The sequence below is a fragment of the Ictidomys tridecemlineatus genome, chromosome 6 (genome assembly GCF_052094955.1).
Source record: "Ictidomys tridecemlineatus isolate mIctTri1 chromosome 6, mIctTri1.hap1, whole genome shotgun sequence".
Taxonomy (NCBI): Eukaryota; Metazoa; Chordata; class Mammalia; order Rodentia; family Sciuridae; genus Ictidomys; species Ictidomys tridecemlineatus.
This window is the reverse complement of record NC_135482.1, coordinates 168,149,002-168,168,796: the sequence shown is the minus strand read 5'-3', so window position 1 is coordinate 168,168,796 and position 19,795 is coordinate 168,149,002. Positions and strand designations below refer to the sequence as shown.

The following is a 19,795-nucleotide window of genomic DNA, read 5'->3' as shown; positions in this document are numbered from 1 at the left end:
CCATACTCTGTAACAGGTCTCAGATGTTCAAAGCTCACAGTTTGGAACTATTGTCAACTGTTTTTATTAAATGATTCAAACAACTGTGACTTGGAACACTGACATATCTAGAAATTAATTGGTCCAGAAAATGCACTTACAAAGCACAATTTGTAATAATGAAAATAAGAACATTCTTTATAAAATCTGCTTCTTGAAAAGAATATTTAAAATTCTACGCTAACTTAATCGCTCTTGGCCTGTGTTTCTGATATTAAAGCAATAAAAATCTACTCATATTTTTTTCTTTAATCAGAGTACAAATGAATATAGCAGGTTGAAAGATAAAGACCTGTTTAAAACAGTTACAAGTCATTCCATCCATCACATGTAGTTTTATAATTCCCAATTATATTAACACTGTATGTAGTCATTTAATTACAATTATTAAATGACTCACTATTATACCTAAATGACCAATTTTTTCAAAGTATCATAATTAATGAAGAAGTTCAATTAATAGACTGCTCACAGAAACATATGTTATTGTTTGTAGATTTAATCACAACATTTTTTAATGGTTTGGAGAGAGTCAATAAAAATGAACCCCCAAAAGCTTTTCACCAAAGCCCATATTTGAAAGATTAATGTTATTCTTTCCTGTTTTAATACCAACTTGCTTTGCATACCAGAATGCACCCTTCATGGTGCATTTGCTTTGAAGAATTTTTAGCCTCTTCAATGGACATACACATTTTTAGTCAAATTAAATACAATATATAAAAAGTGCTTTGGTTGTAAAAAGATAATCACTTTCAAATGGCATCCCGTTGGAGGGATTTACATTTTTTTCTGGGCTATTTCGATGTCAACACAATATATGTTAACTGTTAAGTCTTCATAACCACACAGTGGATTGGAACTGTAGCTCCCTTCTTATTTATGAGAAGGTCAAGGTTCAAATGACTCAATGATTTTCCTAATTATGAGAAGATTCAGGTCTAAATCTTCCTCTCTCTAAATTCTCTTCACTATTTCTCACTCCCTGTTTCCCAAGGGACCTGCACAACTCAGAAAGGGCTAAACACCTGGAAATTTGTTTTATTGCTGGGAGATGTTTTTGTTTTGTTTTATTGTTTATCTGATTTTTCAGAAGGGGCTGAAATCTTCTCTCTTGGGGGTTGCACACGTTGGTTTTTAACTTTCGTAGTAAGTGTGTTATGCTGAGAAGAAAGAGGAAGAGAACATGTTTAAGAGGGATTATGTATAATTTGCTGGTGTTCAACGTGACTGAGGAGGCTAAATGGTGTATTATTTCATGATTCAGAATAATCAGTTAGCTTAAACCACTTTATCATATTAATAGCGTGGCACAGTACATCTTCAAAAAATTCTTTCATTAGGGACAGAATTATTCAGATCTCTCATGATTGTCATTTGCCAGCTGACTACACACAATCTATGTTCTATATTGTAGCAGCTTTTAAACTCCCTGCTGTGGAATAATAAGACATAATTCATTTTTTTAGTCTTTTGAAGCATTTGTTTATGTTGACTAATTTACATTCTAGAGATCAAATTTGGAGACAATTTTCAATTGTTTCATTGTTAATAGCAGATTAAGAAAATGTTGTAAACAACTTTTCTACTGATAACTTACATCAGACTATAAAGAAAGTGTTGTATCTAGCTGTGTCTCAAAATGGGATAAGCATTTTGGGGGTAAAGATGAATCCCTTCACTGCTTTACTATAATTCATTTTTCTCTCATTCTCTCACTCTTTTATCCTGTCTGAATTTTGACAGTACCTGACTTACAGCTACACTGATATTTAGGCTTATTTACTGTCCACATTCAAGATTTGACCTAAGACAGAAATATAATAAAAACAAATGAAAAAGAGAAACCTCAATTAGGTTAACCTTAAAGGAAAGTTGAAATGTTTTCATTCTGTAGAGGACACTAGGATTGTAAGAACCAGTACTTATAGGATGACTTGTTTTACATGTGAGTTAATAATCACTATATTAATTTCATGGGACTGTAGAAGGCAAATTACTTCTACCAAAGTCTAATGAAGAAAGAGTGATGAAAGAGTTAAGATTGAACTTTTTCAGAATATCTAATTCTTGAAGCTCAAAGTAAATGAAATCTATTTAAAAAAAATTACATTTGTGTAAAATATATATGTCTATACCTAATAAGCAGAATATATTGATTAGATCTATATCAGTTAAATGCTGCTCTGTACTTCTATTTAGCAGCATCTATTTTTGATTGAATGTATATTTTCATTAACGTAATAATGCCAATCTTCTATTTAATATGCTGTTTTTTCTGATTTCCTAATATACAATGTTTCTAAAGTGACAACATTGTATTAGGAAATATGCCAAAACTACACAAAAGAAGGTTCCTGTATACACTATAATGAAAGGAAAAAAGTACACTAGCTCAGATTCTTCATTGCTTTCCCTGAATTGGGTTTTTGTTTACAATAATTATATTTTTCACTGAACAAAGGAGACCTGTACTCTTAGAGAGTATATTGTCATGTTTAATTTTGTCTTTTCAGCAACTTTGTGTTATTAGTAAATAAGTTTGTCAATAGGGAGACAGAAATAAAGGCATAATACAGTAAGACTGTTAATACTCTTATGTTTGTATTTACTTGTTACCTTGTGAAAACACTTTTGAAAAATATGAAGCTTTTGAGAAGAAGATAAGATTAAGACTATGATCTTTATTAACAACAAAGAAAGATTCAGAGACTTCAATTAGTAAGAGGTGATGAGGGCTAGAATGATCATTTCTATCACTCCACGCTTTGCTCTTTTCCAGCATGACACAGCTTCTGACAACTGTTTGTCCTTAGTGCATTACATGGCAAGGAGTGTGTGGGGCCACAATTAGTATTTATTAAACAACCAAATTATAAAATATTCAGGATAGAGACACAAAATATATAGAATTAAAAACTCTTTTATATCTGTCAAATTTATATCCTGGATTAGGATAATTAACTAATGATTTCAATGACTTCCCTTCTAATGGGTGCATTGAGGAGAGCCAGGTCAGCATGGTGGCTGTCTTCAGGAACTCTGGAGTTCCAGTGATGATACGTCTTGGCTTTGTGATCTGGAAATTGTTACTCAAGCCCTTTTGTATTTCATTTCCCCATAAATAAAAGGAGATCAGATTAAATGAGAAAAAGTCAAATTCTTACCATAGCCACTGGCAAAGAGACAAATATAATGAACATTATCTAACATTATTGTCGTGGTCATCATCACCATCATCATCATTATGACTCTATTAAGGCTGGGTGATAGCTAAGGTTTTATAGTCCCTTTAGTCAAATCAAATCCCAGGCACTAGTGAGTCCCCTGTCCTTACTCTGTTTTATGCAGTAAAGTGATTGGATTAAATGATCTCCAAGATGCCTCCTGCTTACAAATCCCATATTCTTTTTAGTAGAGCTTTAAAATAAAATGTTCTTCAGTGCAAATGTTCCAGATCTTAACTTTGAACTAATAAATATTATTTAGCAAAGCCTTTTACCCCAAAGAGGGAGAATAATAAAGGTCTACTAAAATTGAGAAGCACTTATATATTAAACAACAATTAATAGTATTTAGGGGAATTAATTAAAATCTCCTGAAAACCAGGTTAATATAGTAGAATTCAACACACCTAACATTAGGTAGATAGTTGTAAGTACTCTGTAACTTCCAATATCCCCTAAGTCACTGTTGCTCAAAATGTCATTTGCAGATCAGTAGCATTAGCATCATCTGGGAACTTGTTAGAAATACAAATCCTCATTTGGGACCTCATTTCAAACCTGCTGTGTTGGAGAATGCAGGTGATGTGCAGCAATCTGTCTATGAATAGGCCTGCCCAGTGATGTCGAGGATGCTAAAGATTGAGAGCCACTGATGTCAATGAAGGATGGAAAAACAAGTTCTGCCTCCAAAAAAAACATTTACTGGAGCACATCAAACTGAAATTGAATCCGGCCTTAGAAGACATCTAAGAGAAAAGTCTGCTGCAAATAATTAAAAGTCAAGTAACCAATCAACTGACTTAAAAAAGAGGCTAGGAAGTCATTCTTGATTTTTCCCTCTACAGAAATAAGGTATAAGAAGGTTAAAGAAAAGTTTTAGAAGAATACCAGTGCAATAATTCTAGCAGTGAATTCTTCCCAGTAAAAATATATAAAGTTCCACCTTTCTGCTTAGTACAGAGAACTAGTTTCTTCATGCTGTACATTATTTGAAAGAAATGAACAAATTGTTGCTCTTTTAGTGTTTTTTACAGTAAATTTTGAAAAACCCCTAGAAGCTCAATACCCTGTTTTATGAATGTCTCTATTAAAAGTAAAAGGAAAATATTCTCCATCTCAGTTGGTGGTGTTAATTTTCCAAGGTATAAATCCATGAACATTCTTTCTCTTTTCCTCCAAGGCCCTCCGTTGTTCTCTCATGCCCTCTATCTAACAGCACTGGGTATTTACTTGCTGTAGCCAATTTCATCTTGTAATTATTAGAGAATTATTTTTGTCATCATTTCCATTGTAACCACCTCTATTTACATTCCCATGTTTTGGTTTCCTGTCCTTCTTCCTAACCATAACTTAAGACTCTGCACAATAGGAATGACGTGTCCTTAGCACTCAGCACAAGGCCTGGCAGAACAATCATCCAAAAGTTGTTCCTTGGTTAATAGGAACAACTTGAGGATGCCTTTGAAAAGTGCATCTTCTTCCAGAGAAAGAAATAAGTGACAGATTTGTTAAAAAAAGGGGGGGATGTATTTCTAGTAAGTATTCTAATAATTATATTTGTGTGATGTTTCTATTAGACTCTCTCTGTGGACCTTATTTTATAACATTACATTTACTTTATCCAGTTGGCTACTATTTTTTCATGCTTTAATATCTGACTTTAATGACTACAACAAAATTAATGACAGTGTATTTCAGAATCTTTGAGCATGGATATCTACACATCTGGAAATTATAATCATACACAGAATGTTTTCAACAATCACAAAAATTATCTAAAAAAATTACAGATTATGAGATAAAAGAGTTATATCAAGAACACATTGCTACCTACAACACATTGATTTATAGAAACTGTGATTCCAGAAGATGGTGGCCTTGCTTAAAAGAGGTATTACCTATAAAAATCACAGATATTCTGTCATGCTCTAGTGAACTATCTAAGCCCTATGGACATCTTTTATGTGCTAGGCTATGTACATTTCATTTTGCTAAAACCTCATTTTCATTGTACAGCCCAGTATACCAGGAACTATAAGGTAGGTTGAAATTGATCTTTCAAAATTATGAAGTTCAAACAAAAAGATACAATTATTGTTTATTCTCAGTGCCTTTGGTGAAGAGGAATTCTAGAAAGTACAAATAGAAAAGGAATTCTTGGCCAGCAAACTGAAACAGGAGAAGTCTTCCAGAAACACATGGTCTGGGATACTTCAGACTCCTGGCAGATTGCAAACCTTTACTGTCTTTTATTAATCGGGATCCAGATCAAGTGTCTCAAAGGAGCCAGGACCTACTTGTGAGACTAGGGTTTAGCTTAGAAATTGAACAGCTTCCAACAAACACTCTCATAATAGCAGATATCTTCTCCAGACACCAAATTACTCCGGTCAGCACAAATGTCATGGTCTAAAGAGCCAAAGTTATCTAGAAAATAGAACTAAGAATGCTCTTTAGTAACACATGATGACAAATTCAATGGTAATTTTATTCCATAGACTTCCTTCAATATAAAATGATCTCTACCACAGTTTCAATATCTGTCTCACAGGTGTCTACATAGGCATAAATAAGAAGGTGTACAACATAATACACTGCTATTAGAAAAAAAAAGCAGTTGCTTTAGGTGTATGATTGTGGAAGGAATTTCAACACCTTAGTGGTGAAACTCTGGGATGTAACATACAATAGATCTTTCAATATTACTGTTCTAGGTCTACTCCAGTCTAGGTTTGTTCACACTTGAGAGTGGATGAGAAAAATAGACTTTCCTATCAATAACTTTTACAAATATGGTAAGAAGCTAACAAAAGCAGCAACCAATAAAATAAACAACAAAATCTGGACAAAGGAACAAGCAGAGAGGGGCTAAGACTGTGCAGTGTAGTTTAACAAGCCTTTGGTTTAGTTAATGGGAAAGGTAGGAAGGGAAGAGACAGACTAGGGACCATGATTCACAGGCTGCTGAGAAGACAGAGAGACACACAGCCACAGCTTTTCATCCTAATAATGGCAAAGACTCTGATAAAACTCCTCCAGGAAAACAAAGATAAGAGGGTGGCCACAGCAGAGCTTGCTTCAAAAGAATGTCACACCTTCTAATATGTCATTTGTAGAGACAAGAGATTTTTGTATTATCCAACAGGGCAGAAATTGCTAGAGTTGTAATAACACAAATTTTTATATAAGATTTTTTTTTTGTAAGACAGATTTGAAGCCATCACAGTATCTGCAAGTCTTTGCAATGAGTACATTAGCCTTAATGAAGGAGAGTGAAGTGTCAGTGTGAAAGTAAACACAATAAAACAGACTGTTCAGATACAGGACAGTGACAAAGGGAAGGATTTAGACAGACAAAAACACACTCCTCATTCATTCCTATCTCTGATTTCTCTGCTTCTCTACTGGTAAAAAAAAAAAAAAAAGCAGATAGAAATTTTTTTAAAAAATGACATTACATGTATAATGGTATGCTACTTCAGTTCATCTTCTTAATAGCAATAAGCTATACCTACAGTTTTGCCACTAGTAATTTGATATAAGTCTACATTCAGAGTTCATTTGTCATCTAGTAATCATTTTTGTTTCTTTCTTTAAAGTCTCAATTTAAAAACCCCACTACAATGTGTTAAAGGACAATATCAAAATTAGATGGGAGAACTCACTTTTGCCTTAAGATGCAGAAACTTAGAATAAGCAAGGATTTTAAGTAGGAAGATAAACAATTTTGTTTGGTGGTGTAGAATGTTAGAAACCAGAGGAAAAACACCCACACATACACATTCAGTCACCACTAAAATAACACATTGTACGTTCCATTGAGTTGTTTGCAATTTATGAGAAGCCTACACAGGTTGCTTTGTCTTTGGTTTTTCACCATCACATTTGATTTGCCAGGACAAGAAGTGCAAGGGGAGGTGACAATTGTAGGATATGCAGTGTATACTTAACAGTATTTTTCCATTATAATAGTTTTGATTTTGATACTTATAAAATTTCTAAGATTTTCAGGGAATTTGAACATCTAAAGAAATTTCCCGCAGGAAAAATAAATGAAAAACCGCATGTGTGCATGTACCTGTTTTTCTCCGCTTGGCTTTTTGTGGTTCAGTAACAGCTCAACAGCTCCAACGACCTCTTTTCTGATAGCATGTAACAGAGCATCTCCAACATAGACGTTGAAGCTTAAGAGTAGTTCAATGAGCTCCAAGTTCTCATTTTCAATTGCAATGAGAAGAGCAGTCCTTCCCAGAGGATCGATGCAATTAATATTGATTTTAAAATAAATTTCAGCTTCCTCTAGGGATTTCTTGACACTGGCATAGTCTCCCTTTTCCACGGCATTCAAGTAGGCTTTCTCTGATGGTGAGAGTTCGGATTCTGCTCGGACTATCCTCAGAGGGATGCGATCTCTGTAGGGGGCATTAACATTTCTTTTGTAATAGAACTGAGCCATGGTTCATGCCATGCTATTTCTTTAACTCTGAAAGCACACACAGAAAACACAAGGGTTAGTGTTAGTATACTTTTAAGTTATTTTGCATCTGAATTCTTTCTCAACTCAAATTTATCAATGACAATACTATTGTTAACTGATGAGGGAAGGTTTTCTTTCCCTTAAACAATGGAAATAGACTTAATATTTATTCAGCTAACTAAAACACAAGTTCCAAAGTCCTAACCTAAGAGAAATAAAGGGATTGGTATTGGGCAAGTCATTTTAAAAGTTACTCTATGAGTGACATTTAGCAAATACTGCAACTGGACAGCTTTGAAACCTATTTACCAACTTCGTCATGAATATAAACAGTTTTTCACAAAGCACTTTGAAAATCAGGAGTCACAAGTTCCCCAAATTAGATCAGGGATATTCAAATATATCTTTCACTGCCAATTTTGCTAATCATGAAGATTCTAGTATAATTGTAGAGTACCATTATTTTGTAATTTGTCATATGTTCTGTTCTTAATGTTCATAAGTGTTGACACCAAAATTAATACATATTATATCAATAAAATTTCATATCGAATTCAATGAACAAAATTATATATTTTATGTTTATAAAGGAATTTATTGAGAGAGAAAGAATGTGTACTGATAATATTATCATGATAAATTAATACAATTAGATTTCTAAAAGCAGTGACTTAGAAAAGGATTAAATAGAGAAAGAAGATACTATGAAAATGCTATTTGTAAAAATTCTCTCACCTTTATGTTATAACCAATAAACCTGAAGGTAGAAATGTATTTATGATAAAATATAATATTATTTGGAAGTTCTAGGAAAGATATATTTGAATATATGAAAATTATTTTAAATAAAGTTAATTTTAAGACAAATTAATAGTCACAGGAAGCAATAATTTAGTGTTATCTTAGTGGTACAAATTTACAAAAACAACACATTAACTACAATAAAGAACTTAAATGCATTTAATATATAAGAATTTATATATAACTATACACAAAATTATAGTTTATTGAAGTTAGTTCCTCATTTAACACTTGTTATTTGAACTCTCTTATAGTTCTGTTATTTAAATTTAACATACATATCTATTTACACATAGTTTCCATGTAAAAATAAAATGAAAAGATTAGTTTAATTACCTAAATAAGCAAATCATATTAATTGCCTTATTTCATGAGTAAATTAACCTGATTTGAATAGTCTTTAACTATAGATTAAATATATATTGTATTAACAAATATGATTATATTTAATGTAATATTTTCATTTTTGGAAATTATTAATTGGTTGTATTTTATCATAATTTCTTAGTGATTTCAATAATTAAGTGTCACTCTTTGACATCTAGATTATTAATCATGATTTTTCAAATATCTAGGAAGAGGAGCTAATATACAAAACCATTTTTTGATAATTTGTTCCTCTCTGGCATGTTAGATTGAGCATATTTTAAGGTACCTTCAGAAACTAAGCCAAAAGCAGATGTTCAAAATGTATTCATTTTAAATGTTCAAATTACCGGGGCACAGCCTGGTTATGAATTCAGTATTTAAGGATTTTTTGCTCATTCTGGAGTAATAGGAGTAGTATGTATATTAGAAAAGAATGAGGAGAATTTAACTATCATCTAGTGTTGCTAAAATTAATAAATCAATGTTGTCATGACACTATCTCATTTTAATGATCTCATCCTGACTGCCCCACTTATGCAACAGTAATGCCATTAAAATATTTGTCTTAGAATATCAGTTGTGAGCCATTTCCCCAGAGCCTCTTACCCAGCCCCTTGTTTGTTGCATCAGTAGAGTGAGTGGGATCGATGCCAAGGCCTTCACATTGTAGTTATGCCAGTGCGACAGTCTAATCGTTCAAAATGATAATAACTGACATTCATGTTGTATTTCAGCAGTGTGTATATTCTCTGATATTTCACTGCCCTTTCCTATGAGTCTTTTGAAAAAAATACAAAAAAATTTTTTAAAGGCTGAATTCAAGATTTCTTGCTTGACAAAGTGTTTGAAGGTATTTTACCCAATATACAGGTTAAAATGAACTTGTATGCACATTCCCACCCCCATACAGACACAGACACATACATCATGTCAAAATTTCATAAGAATAATAATTTTATCAAGATCAGGAGGCAGTCAAGAGAATGGAAAAACTGCATTTTATTTAGTTTACTTAGTTTCATTAATGATGCTACCAAACATTAGGGTACAACATTTCACCCCTTCATTTCAAAATACCAGATGTCAGTGATAATAAAAGATTAATGGACAAAATAGCAAGCACTAGAAAACTTGAGGATGGAGAGGGAGAATTTAGACTTCATTAAAATCTGTTTCATTTAATCTAGATAATTCCCATAAATGTATATAATGTAAGTACATATTTAAAAGAGTGATATTCTAGTCAACATTGCATTTAAGAGGTGGGCATGAGATGTCATGTTGAATAACCTATCTCTCCATCTATAACATGGGGAAGTCAGTGCTTGCCAGGAATAGGTGAAGGTTGAGAATCAAAAGTGAGTGTTGAGAAAGGTCTTTTATTAACTCAAGTGACCTCTGTCAATCCATGGATTTGGAAAAAAGAAAAAAAAAAGAACTTAGACTAGATGGATTTGAAATATTTTTCAAATTCACATATATTAAATAAATAACATTAAAATATTTACAACAGAACATTAAAACAGAGAGGAGAGAGAGAGAGAGAGAGAGAGAGAGAGAGAGAGAGAGAGAGAGAGAGAGAGAGAACTGGTGGCTAAAATCATAAAGGAATAGGGAAATTATACAATTTGTCATTACATAGACTGTCCTTGATTACTTGAGATGCAGGGATACTTAAAAAAACCAAGTTTAACATTTTAAAATTGCTCTCTGAATGCACTAACAAGTGAAAGGTGCCAATAAGTGCTGGAGTCCCTGGGCTGACATGCTTATCAGCAGCTATAGGATTGTTCCAGGATGGGAAGTCTACAAAAGAACCTGGGACTGATTGTAAAAAATATCCTGACCTAAAATGTTGAAATAAAAGCCTGTCCTTGTCCCACACTTTCAGAAAGAACTTTCTGGAGTGAAAAAAAATTCCCCATAAGATTATAGAATTTAATGGATCTTGCCATTTTATTGGCCTTTTCTAAAATCAAGAATGAAGCAATTCATCAAGTTGTTTCAAAGACTCAGAAAACAGACAGGAAATGAGGGGGGATGGGGAAAAACTCAGATCCTGAGATGTGGCTTTTTCTATATTATAACATTTATTTCTCCTAAATAGTTAATGGATTTTAAAAAATGTGGAGAGAGCTACAATTTGACACTGACTTCAAGAGAAATTCTAAGAATTGCCACTAAATATAAAAATCACAAATATCTAATAGAAAGCTATTCAAGGAAATAAAAAATTCTAGATATGTATGTAGATCTGAAGAAACATTCCCTAAAGAATCAGCTGACTTATGGCAGTGGTAAGAGCAGTGAATTTGAGTTTTGAAGAACTTAAATAAGATATATAGAAATACCCCCTTTTCTATATACATTGTTAATAGTAAAATAAATTTTCTCCATCATATTTTTCTTCCCTTTCTTCTATAGTTCATTGTCAAAAGAAGTGTTCATAGATGTGAACTCATGAGGCAGTGATAAATAATGGCTACTGTTTGTTTTTAGGGTACTATTACTCTTAGCTTAAGTTTTATTTATACTTTTTTCTGTATTCTGATATGAAGTAGAAACAGCAGCAAAAATATTTGACTAATTAAAATATTATGAAAGCTTAGGATTTCAAAGGGGGAAATCAAGATTAAACATTTTATTCTAAAAATGAAAGCCCCTTAGAGTTCAACAGAGACCAATTTTTAAACACTAATCATCCCCAATTTTTAATACACATATTGAGGAGGATGGCACAGGAAAGGCAAAATTGTTTTTTAGTAGGTGCTTTTAAATCTCCTGGCATTTATAAAACATATTTTGGGAAATATATGTGGCATTCAAAGTTTGAATGTCCCCCCTGACAGTTAGGATGTATGTATCAGTCTATCTCTTTTTTTCTCTGCAGTTTCAAAGGAAATGGTGCTCATTCTCTTCTCACTCCAGCTGCCAATCCCACTGTTCAAGAGTTCATGCATTCGTGTCTTCCTAAACCTTTGCATTATTCTTCTGTTTTCATACTTTAAAATTCTGCAACATGATTCCTTCCCCACCAGTCAAAAATTTTCCCATAGATATATTTTCATTTTAATCATATTTAGCACTCTCTCTTTGTTGCTATCTCTGATATTCTTTATAAACTTTAGGCCAATTTCAATGAACTTCTTTATTCTCTCTAATATGGTATTTATCCTGTTCACAAACAATATTTTTCTTTTATTGTATCCTGCCATTTTGCACTTTTCAGCCCCTGTAATTCACAAGTTTTCAGGAATCTCCAATAATTATGTGCTCTGAATTGGGACTTGCCTCGTGCTGGGTTCCAGGTCATCCTTCCTAAATGTCTCACCTGCTGCCTCTATTAAGACCTTTCCCTAGTAATTCACGTGGACTCCTTTTCTTCCATCTTTAGCTGAATGTTGGTCTTACCAGGATTCTGTGTGTGGCTCTTAATCTATCACTGTCCTTATTCCTACCCAATACTGTATTTTTAAATGTTACATGAAACCCACACACATGCTTTAAAATCTACTATAAAAAAAAAATCCCATGTTGCTAGACCACACCTTTCTCTCAAGTTCTATGTCAGTGCTGTCCAGTATGGTAATCATCACACATGCGTGGCCATTTAAATGTAAATAAACTCTAAGTAATATTAAGAATCATTTCTTATGTCTCACTGACCTTATTTCCTCTACTCAACAGCATTTCCTCTCTACCATGTCAATTACTTCATCTCCCCTTTATCTTTTACATTGGCTGCAATGATTTCCATCTAAATAATATCACTGATATTATTCTTGAATCCTTTCAATTTTCACTCCACAATAACACATGCCTAATTCTAAATCGTAAATCTGGTGGAATCACTTTCTTACTATAGTCCCTAAGAGGCTGATAAACATTCACCAGAAAACTGACTTCTTAAGAAATACTGGTCCCTCCTGTCTAGTTTCCAGGATTAACCCTGGCAAATCTAGGTTAACAAGAATACCAGATGACTTGACTATTACACTTCCATGCATCTTTTCCCACACCATTTTTTTCCAACTTGAATGCTTTTCCTGCCCTTTGCTCCCCTAGGAATTCCTAAAAAAATTTAAAACCTTATCCGAAGTATCATAGGCTCTGAGAATTTTTCTTCTCTTCCTCTCACGGCAGGTTATATGGTCCCTTTTATGCATCTTCATAAACTCTAAGGATCTCTTGGAATAGGAACATTCCTTACTGGTATGCATGTAGGAGACTGTGACTTATAAAGTTTTGCATCGGTGTCCAAACTTTGTTGATGAATCATAAATTAATGACAATGCTTTGAGAGTTATTCAACTGCCATGTTGAATAAAGAAATTAAATTGTCAAGTTGCTTTAACCACTTACTTGAAATTCGCTTAACAGTTCAATAGCTATTAAACTAGGAAATAGCCTATGCAACATGCTTTTTTTTTAACCTATGTTTTCTTCTCCGCACATCTTTACCAACAACTTTTTGACAGCTAAGTGAGGAATTATAACTCTGATGCATAAATTAACGCATGTATAGCTCATGATTCTAGAACTTGCTTCTCAGCTGTACAATCTAAAATTTTCAGCAAGGTATAGATTTTAGTCATTTTCTTTCCAGGTGAGAATGAACACAGAGGGAAAAACAAGACACCTTGGGGAAAACAATTTGAATATTTTATAACAGAAGAAGTAGAGTTAGTGTACCAGATAACAAGAGACTAATATGTATAAACATATTAATCTCTACAGAATTTACAAAAGGGAATTTACAAAAAGAATAAAAAATCATTGAGAATCTGAGGTACTGGTAGAACAACAGTAGAATGAATCAGTGCTCAGGTCGTGAAATCTTCCCCATTTGTGAAAGATAAAAGTTAACAGAGATAGAGATTAGAAACACGGGAGTCAGCATCTATAAAATAGCAATCCAGAAAATGAAAATGAGATAATGGTGCATGGGAAGTATTTTTAGTAGTAATGACCAATAATTTTCACAATTATTCTAGAAATAAAAACTTTAAAAGGGAGTGCTACACATCCCCTACTGAAACAGACTAAATTTCAAGACCCCCATCTGAATTAGGGTCAACCTCATCATGCTGAAAGGGTTTGTACCACCCCATCCTGGCAGGGGCCAAGGAAGTTGAGAGCAGAGATTGGCCCCTCCTCAAAACTGTGAAGTACTGGAGGACTAAATCTGCATATATACTTTTCCTACTTTTTGTCTCACTTCACTTTGTTTTCTTCCCTGTCTCTTTTCATTTAAAAGTCTTGCTTATCTTCAGAGATTTCAAAAATGGAATCTTTCAAACAATATTTCTTCCATTTTCCTTCAAAGCTGGCTTTGAATAAAACCTGTTTTCTTACTGATTTGATTCTGAATATTTCTAGAGCAGTCAGCCTTGTATGCTAGCCTCTCCCTGCCCCCACCCCCAGGACTCTGTTAGACCTACTCAGTAACTATAAAGACTGTCTTCTTAGCAACAGCTCTGTCAAGATTAAATAGATATTATATAAAATTCTGCCCAGGAAAAAAATTGTAAGATTGTAAACTAATAAATAACTTCACTCTTTCACTGTTCACAACAATAAGTTTCTGAATATGCTTATCTAAGATACCATTTTTCTTACCTGGACAAATAGCTCCCTTACTAAACAAGTATTTTTACCAAGATTCTTCAAAACTCTCACCTTATCAAATGCACTAATCCTAAACTATTTTGTCACAAATATTTCCCAATCCCAATAATTTCTCCCCTTGAAATGTCAACCTCAAACCACCTACGTCCAGGCCAGAAATCTCTATAAATACCTTAGCTTGACTGCTTCTTAGGGGTACTGTAAAACTCAGTTGAGTGATTTCACCTGGTGAGTTTTAATGAATTTAACTTTGTTGTATTAGAAGATTGAATAGTGATATTTTATGGAATCCAAAACCAAGAAAGGATGAAAAGTCAGAGTAACATCATCCCTCTTAACAGCAAACCTGGAGGCAGAAATATATTTGTGTACTGCTTTGAAAATAGGAAAGGAAAAAAAAAAACACCTTAGAACTTTGAAGCTAGAATTTTCCATCTTACTAAAACTATTTAAATGAAGGAAAGAATTAGTCTCATGCATATAGTCTCAGACAATTTTTCACTCAAAGATCACACTTGAACTCAAAAGCACATTATAAGAAAAGTATAAATATATGACAGGACAGCTATCATTTAAATAGTCAAGAGATTTTTGTTTATTTTTCTCATCAGCATAGCCATGATGTTTAGATAAGTGTGCATAACAAACACTGAATAAATATTTGTTGAACGAACAAAATTTTTATTGAGTATCTACATGTTGTACATTAAACATGGGTGATACCACCATGAATGAGAGCAAAAATTCTTGAATTCATAGAACTTATGATCTTTTGGTAGGAACCACAAAGTATAGTGAAGAAAATAATTATACATATTGGTAAGGGCGTTAATTGAAGGAAATGGTGAGTCCAGGAGAAACGCAGCGACAGGGAAGAGATGTAGAGAAGTAGGGTCCACTGGGTAGTTTCCCTGAGATATGAGATACGACAAACTACTAATTATGTAAAAACTGCAGAAAACCAGCGTGTTAAAGGGGCCAGAAAGTGATAAAACCATGAGGAAGGAGGAACATTATGCATTCTAGATGAGAACTCAGCCTTGTTGGGCTGTATAGAGTGAGGAGGGGAAAGAGAGAAGCAGGTGAGTCTGCAGAACATGACAACAGCCAGAGGATTCAGGGCAAAGACTTTGGAATTCCAAATGAAACATTTTCAATGGACATGTGTGACATAATCCGATTCCTAAAGATCACTCACATTGCTGGTTGATTAGAAATTATGAAAGAACTGAAGCTTAGAGACCATCTGCCAATAGACCAAGTGACAGAAAGGGTCTACAAGGATGTAGAAACATCACCTCCTACAATTTAAAATGCAAAACTACAAAGTTCATGTTAGCACAATATACACAGACATATTTTGTGAGTTTATTATTTAAAGTTTTTCTGTGCTCTGAGTGTCAATGTATTTTAAGTCATCGTGCCTTAATCCTTATTTTCCCCACTCTCTATCATTTTCCATAATTTGTTAGAATTTGGAATTTTTCAGAAAACATATATAACTTAAAAACCAGAATGTGTATATATGTATGACTATTCATGCACCAGAAACCATTTCATTAGGTTAAGTGTGTCACTATTTGTCTTGTTTACAATGAAATTATAACTTGTTATAAATAAAACAATATTAATAAGAAATGTTGGGGTATACATTTGGCAAATAAGTACTTTACAAGATTAAAGGTAAAATAATCACTTTTTTGAAAATTCAAACACAAAATGTATTTCCCATGAACTACCACAATCAGATCTGTGGCTTGTGACTGACCTCTAGTTTCTGAATTTATATATGATGTGATGTGATGTGTGTGTGTGTGTGTGTGTGTGTGTGTGTGTGTGTGTGTGAGAGAGAGAGAGAGAGAGAGAGAGAGAGAGAGAGAGAGAGAGATGCACTTGTGTGTCAATGGTCATAGTTTCAATGATCTCTTTTGTCCAAAACAGAAAAAAAAAAAAACTTTTAATGTTACAAAATGCTTAAATTAGAACACACATATAAAGGTTTTTTAAAAAAAATAAATATATGATTCTTCTATTTGAAAAAAAATAATGCTTAGTGAGATTATTGCAGAAATAAGAAAAGATATGAAGTGGCTTAAATGTTGCTGTTATTTTTGCTTTGTTTCTGGTGGCAGAGGTGGGAAGGATGGTGGTGTGCAGCTGTGTGAGACACAGGCAGAGGCAGAGGCAGACCACCTTGAGCCCAGAATGCAGAGGAGCACATTGAAAAGGAAGAGGACAATCAGAGTTAGGAAATGAGAAAATAATAATGATCCTGAGACAACTGGTTGGAAGCTTTGCAAAAGATGAATTTATAACACCATGAGAAGGAATTATGTATGGATTTCAAAGTTAAATTTTGAAAGGAATAAAATAATAGGAAAATACAAAGATTCATCTGTCTTTTTGATAGGGATGAATTTTCTAAGCAAAAACAATGGGGAAAGACTGTGAGGAATAGTCATGATATGCACACCACACCATTGAAAAATTTTAGAATTGCATTAAACAATACACAAAATTAAAATGCAAAATGACTAGGGAATTCTTCAAAATAAACATGACAGGGAAGTTAACTAAACAGAAAAAACAAACCACTAAGACTCAAATAGTAAAATGAACAGCTTCCTCAGATTTTTTTTTTTAAAAAAAAGTATGAGTAGAAAATATTATTTGAAAATCATCTCTGAAAAATGAGAAATATATAAATAAAAGATATTCCACACTGAATGTATTTAGATTACAGACAAAAGAATACCCAATGCCAGATAGTGCGGTGAAAATACATCTCTTCTAAATTGCTGGTGGTAGTTTAAACCGGAAAGGAATTAGAAATATGTATATCAGTATTTTGAAAGGTTCAAGTCATTTACCCTAGAATACCTTTTTCAGGAATCTATGGTTATATTTTACAAGGCAGGCAATGTATGCGTTAAGATAAACAAAACTCTTGCTATTTATTGTTGGAAAAAAATAGAAACTTAAAAGCCAATAATTGTCAATTCAACGAAGTGCTAAGTGTTTATTTAATATAAACTGTTCAAGTATTAAAACAAGATATATTGCATTTTACTGTCATGGAAAATTAATCATAGCATGATAAGTGGTAATCACAGATAAAACTGTAAACACTATAAAAATGTATCTGCAACGATGGAAAAGCCTATTCTAAGAGGGAGTAGAAGACAGTGAAAATTAAGAAGGGTTACCTAGGGGTAAGCTGTGATTTATTTTTGTTTTTCATATTTAATTTTTGGATAATCAGAGCACAATTCATTTTCCTATAAATGTAAATGCTCTTGAATTACAAAATGAAAGTTTGTTTTGTTACAAGACAGCTAGCCTTAATATTTAGAAGGATTCTCATGTTAGACTTGTTTTCCATAACGCCAAAAGCTAAAACCAAGATGAACAGGTAGATATTATAAAGCCAAAGCTTTCATCTCAACAAATGGTGACGTTTTAACACTAACATTTGTCCAAAGATTAAACAATCTATCTCAGAGGAGTAAATTTTATGTTGCAGCCAGTTTTCAAGCAAAGAAGAGACAACTTGGAATGTGGCAAAGAGAACTCAAGAATCAAAGGGTTGGCCAAAATGAATAATTTTTAATAATAGATGTGACTTTATCAGTTTCTAATAGTTTATGCTTTTTTATTGTCTTTGCTAAAAAAAAAAAAAGAAAGAAAGAAAGATACAAAAAATTGTGACCATGAACACATCTTTACCTTTCTTCTTTTCCTTCCCTTAAAGCTATACTAAATGATTTATTTGCTTCTATCAAGGTCTAAATTTTTTTACTGAATTTAAAACCATGCAGCTTTCTAATCTGTATATCAGTATTTTGAAAGATTCAAGTCACTTACCCTAGAATACCTTTCTAATCTGGTTCATGTTTTTCCTGCTCTTTTTCAAAATTTTATTTGTTCTTTTTTAGTTATACATGACAGTAGAGTATATTTTGACATATATATATACACAAGCATAAATTATGTCTTATTCTAATTAGGATCCCTTGATTGTGGACTGATTTTTTATTGTTATGAACTACTGAGGTTTTCATTGATAACTTTTTCCAGATTATAGTAACTTCTCAGATAAATACAACTATGAGAAATAGTTTCTAATATATTTTTTGATAACCAAACACAAATTAATTCTTGAACATCACAGATAGAATTTTCTCTGGTTTTAATCCTCAATCTAAAAATTGATTGTACTACAAAATTATTTTTTTTTTACTTTTAAAAAAGTATTGCATTTCCTATTAAAAGTAAAATAATACTGTCATTTATGACATGGATATAACTGGAGATTCTTGTGTTAAGTGAAATAAGCCAAGTGCAGAAAGACATTTACTGCATAACCTCATTCATTTGTGGGATATAAAAATTTTGATCTCTTATAAATTGAGAGCAGAATGGTGGTTATCAGAGCTTGGGGAGAGCAGTGGAGAGGGAGGAGGGACCAATGGGTACTAAGTTATTGTTAGACTGGAGTAAGAAGTTCTGGTGTGCTACTCCGCAGGACAATGACTATGAATAACAATCTCATGCTCTATATCTCAAAACTAAAAGCAAACTTTTGAACATTTTCATCATAAAGAAATGAAAAATGTTGGAGAAAGTAAACACATTTAACCTAATTTTATCACTGCACATTGCATACACATACCTATCCACTGTATGTTGCCCTAAATATGTACAATATTTGTGTTTTTATGTATGGTTAGTAAGTTTAAATTTAAAAAGTATATATATATATATATATATATATATATAATTTTTAAAAGTATACATATATACATATATATGTTTAGATAATCAAATATATTTTATTGATTATCTTTAGATAAAGAAGCTTATATAATCTAGCAAATAAGTCGAATTTAGAAAGAATTTTGTAACTGGGTATAGCTACACAAATTTACACATGTATTCTTATTCATTATAAAATAAATTAGTCAAAAACAATTTATTGATGCGTATCTGTGTTGGATATTTTTGTGGGCTGATGATATAAAGTCACATAAAACCGAAACCCAAGGGATGAATTTTAATATGCCAATTATATCTCAAATAAAGATGTTTTTAAAATAATAGTCAAATCTATAACTCAGGGAGGACATTAACAAGCAGTAAAGCAGCTTTGTTGACAGCTAATGGTCAGGACCAAATGGCAAGTTCCCCAGGATAGATTTGTGTGAAGCTTCCTGGTGATTCAGAGGATAAAGCAATTATAGTACTCCCCTATGTG

At 32.7% G+C, this 19,795-nt stretch overlaps 1 protein-coding gene across 7 annotated transcripts in view; it reads right to left on the bottom strand.

The window, feature by feature from the left end:
- Trpc4 (transient receptor potential cation channel subfamily C member 4) overlaps positions 1 to 19,795 on the bottom strand; it is a 198,472-nt gene that overhangs the window by 124,777 nt on the left and 53,900 nt on the right. For 6 of the 7 annotated variants that reach the window (XM_040281571.2, XM_040281575.2, XM_040281576.2 and 3 more), the window contains exon 2: positions 7,345 to 7,749. The exons of the other annotated variant lie outside the window; for it this stretch is intronic. In XM_040281571.2, coding sequence (XP_040137505.1) covers positions 7,345 to 7,722 — 378 coding nt within the window. In that variant the 5' untranslated portion in view covers positions 7,723 to 7,749. The remainder of the gene's footprint in view (positions 1 to 7,344; positions 7,750 to 19,795) is intronic. 7 annotated transcript variants of the gene reach the window in all.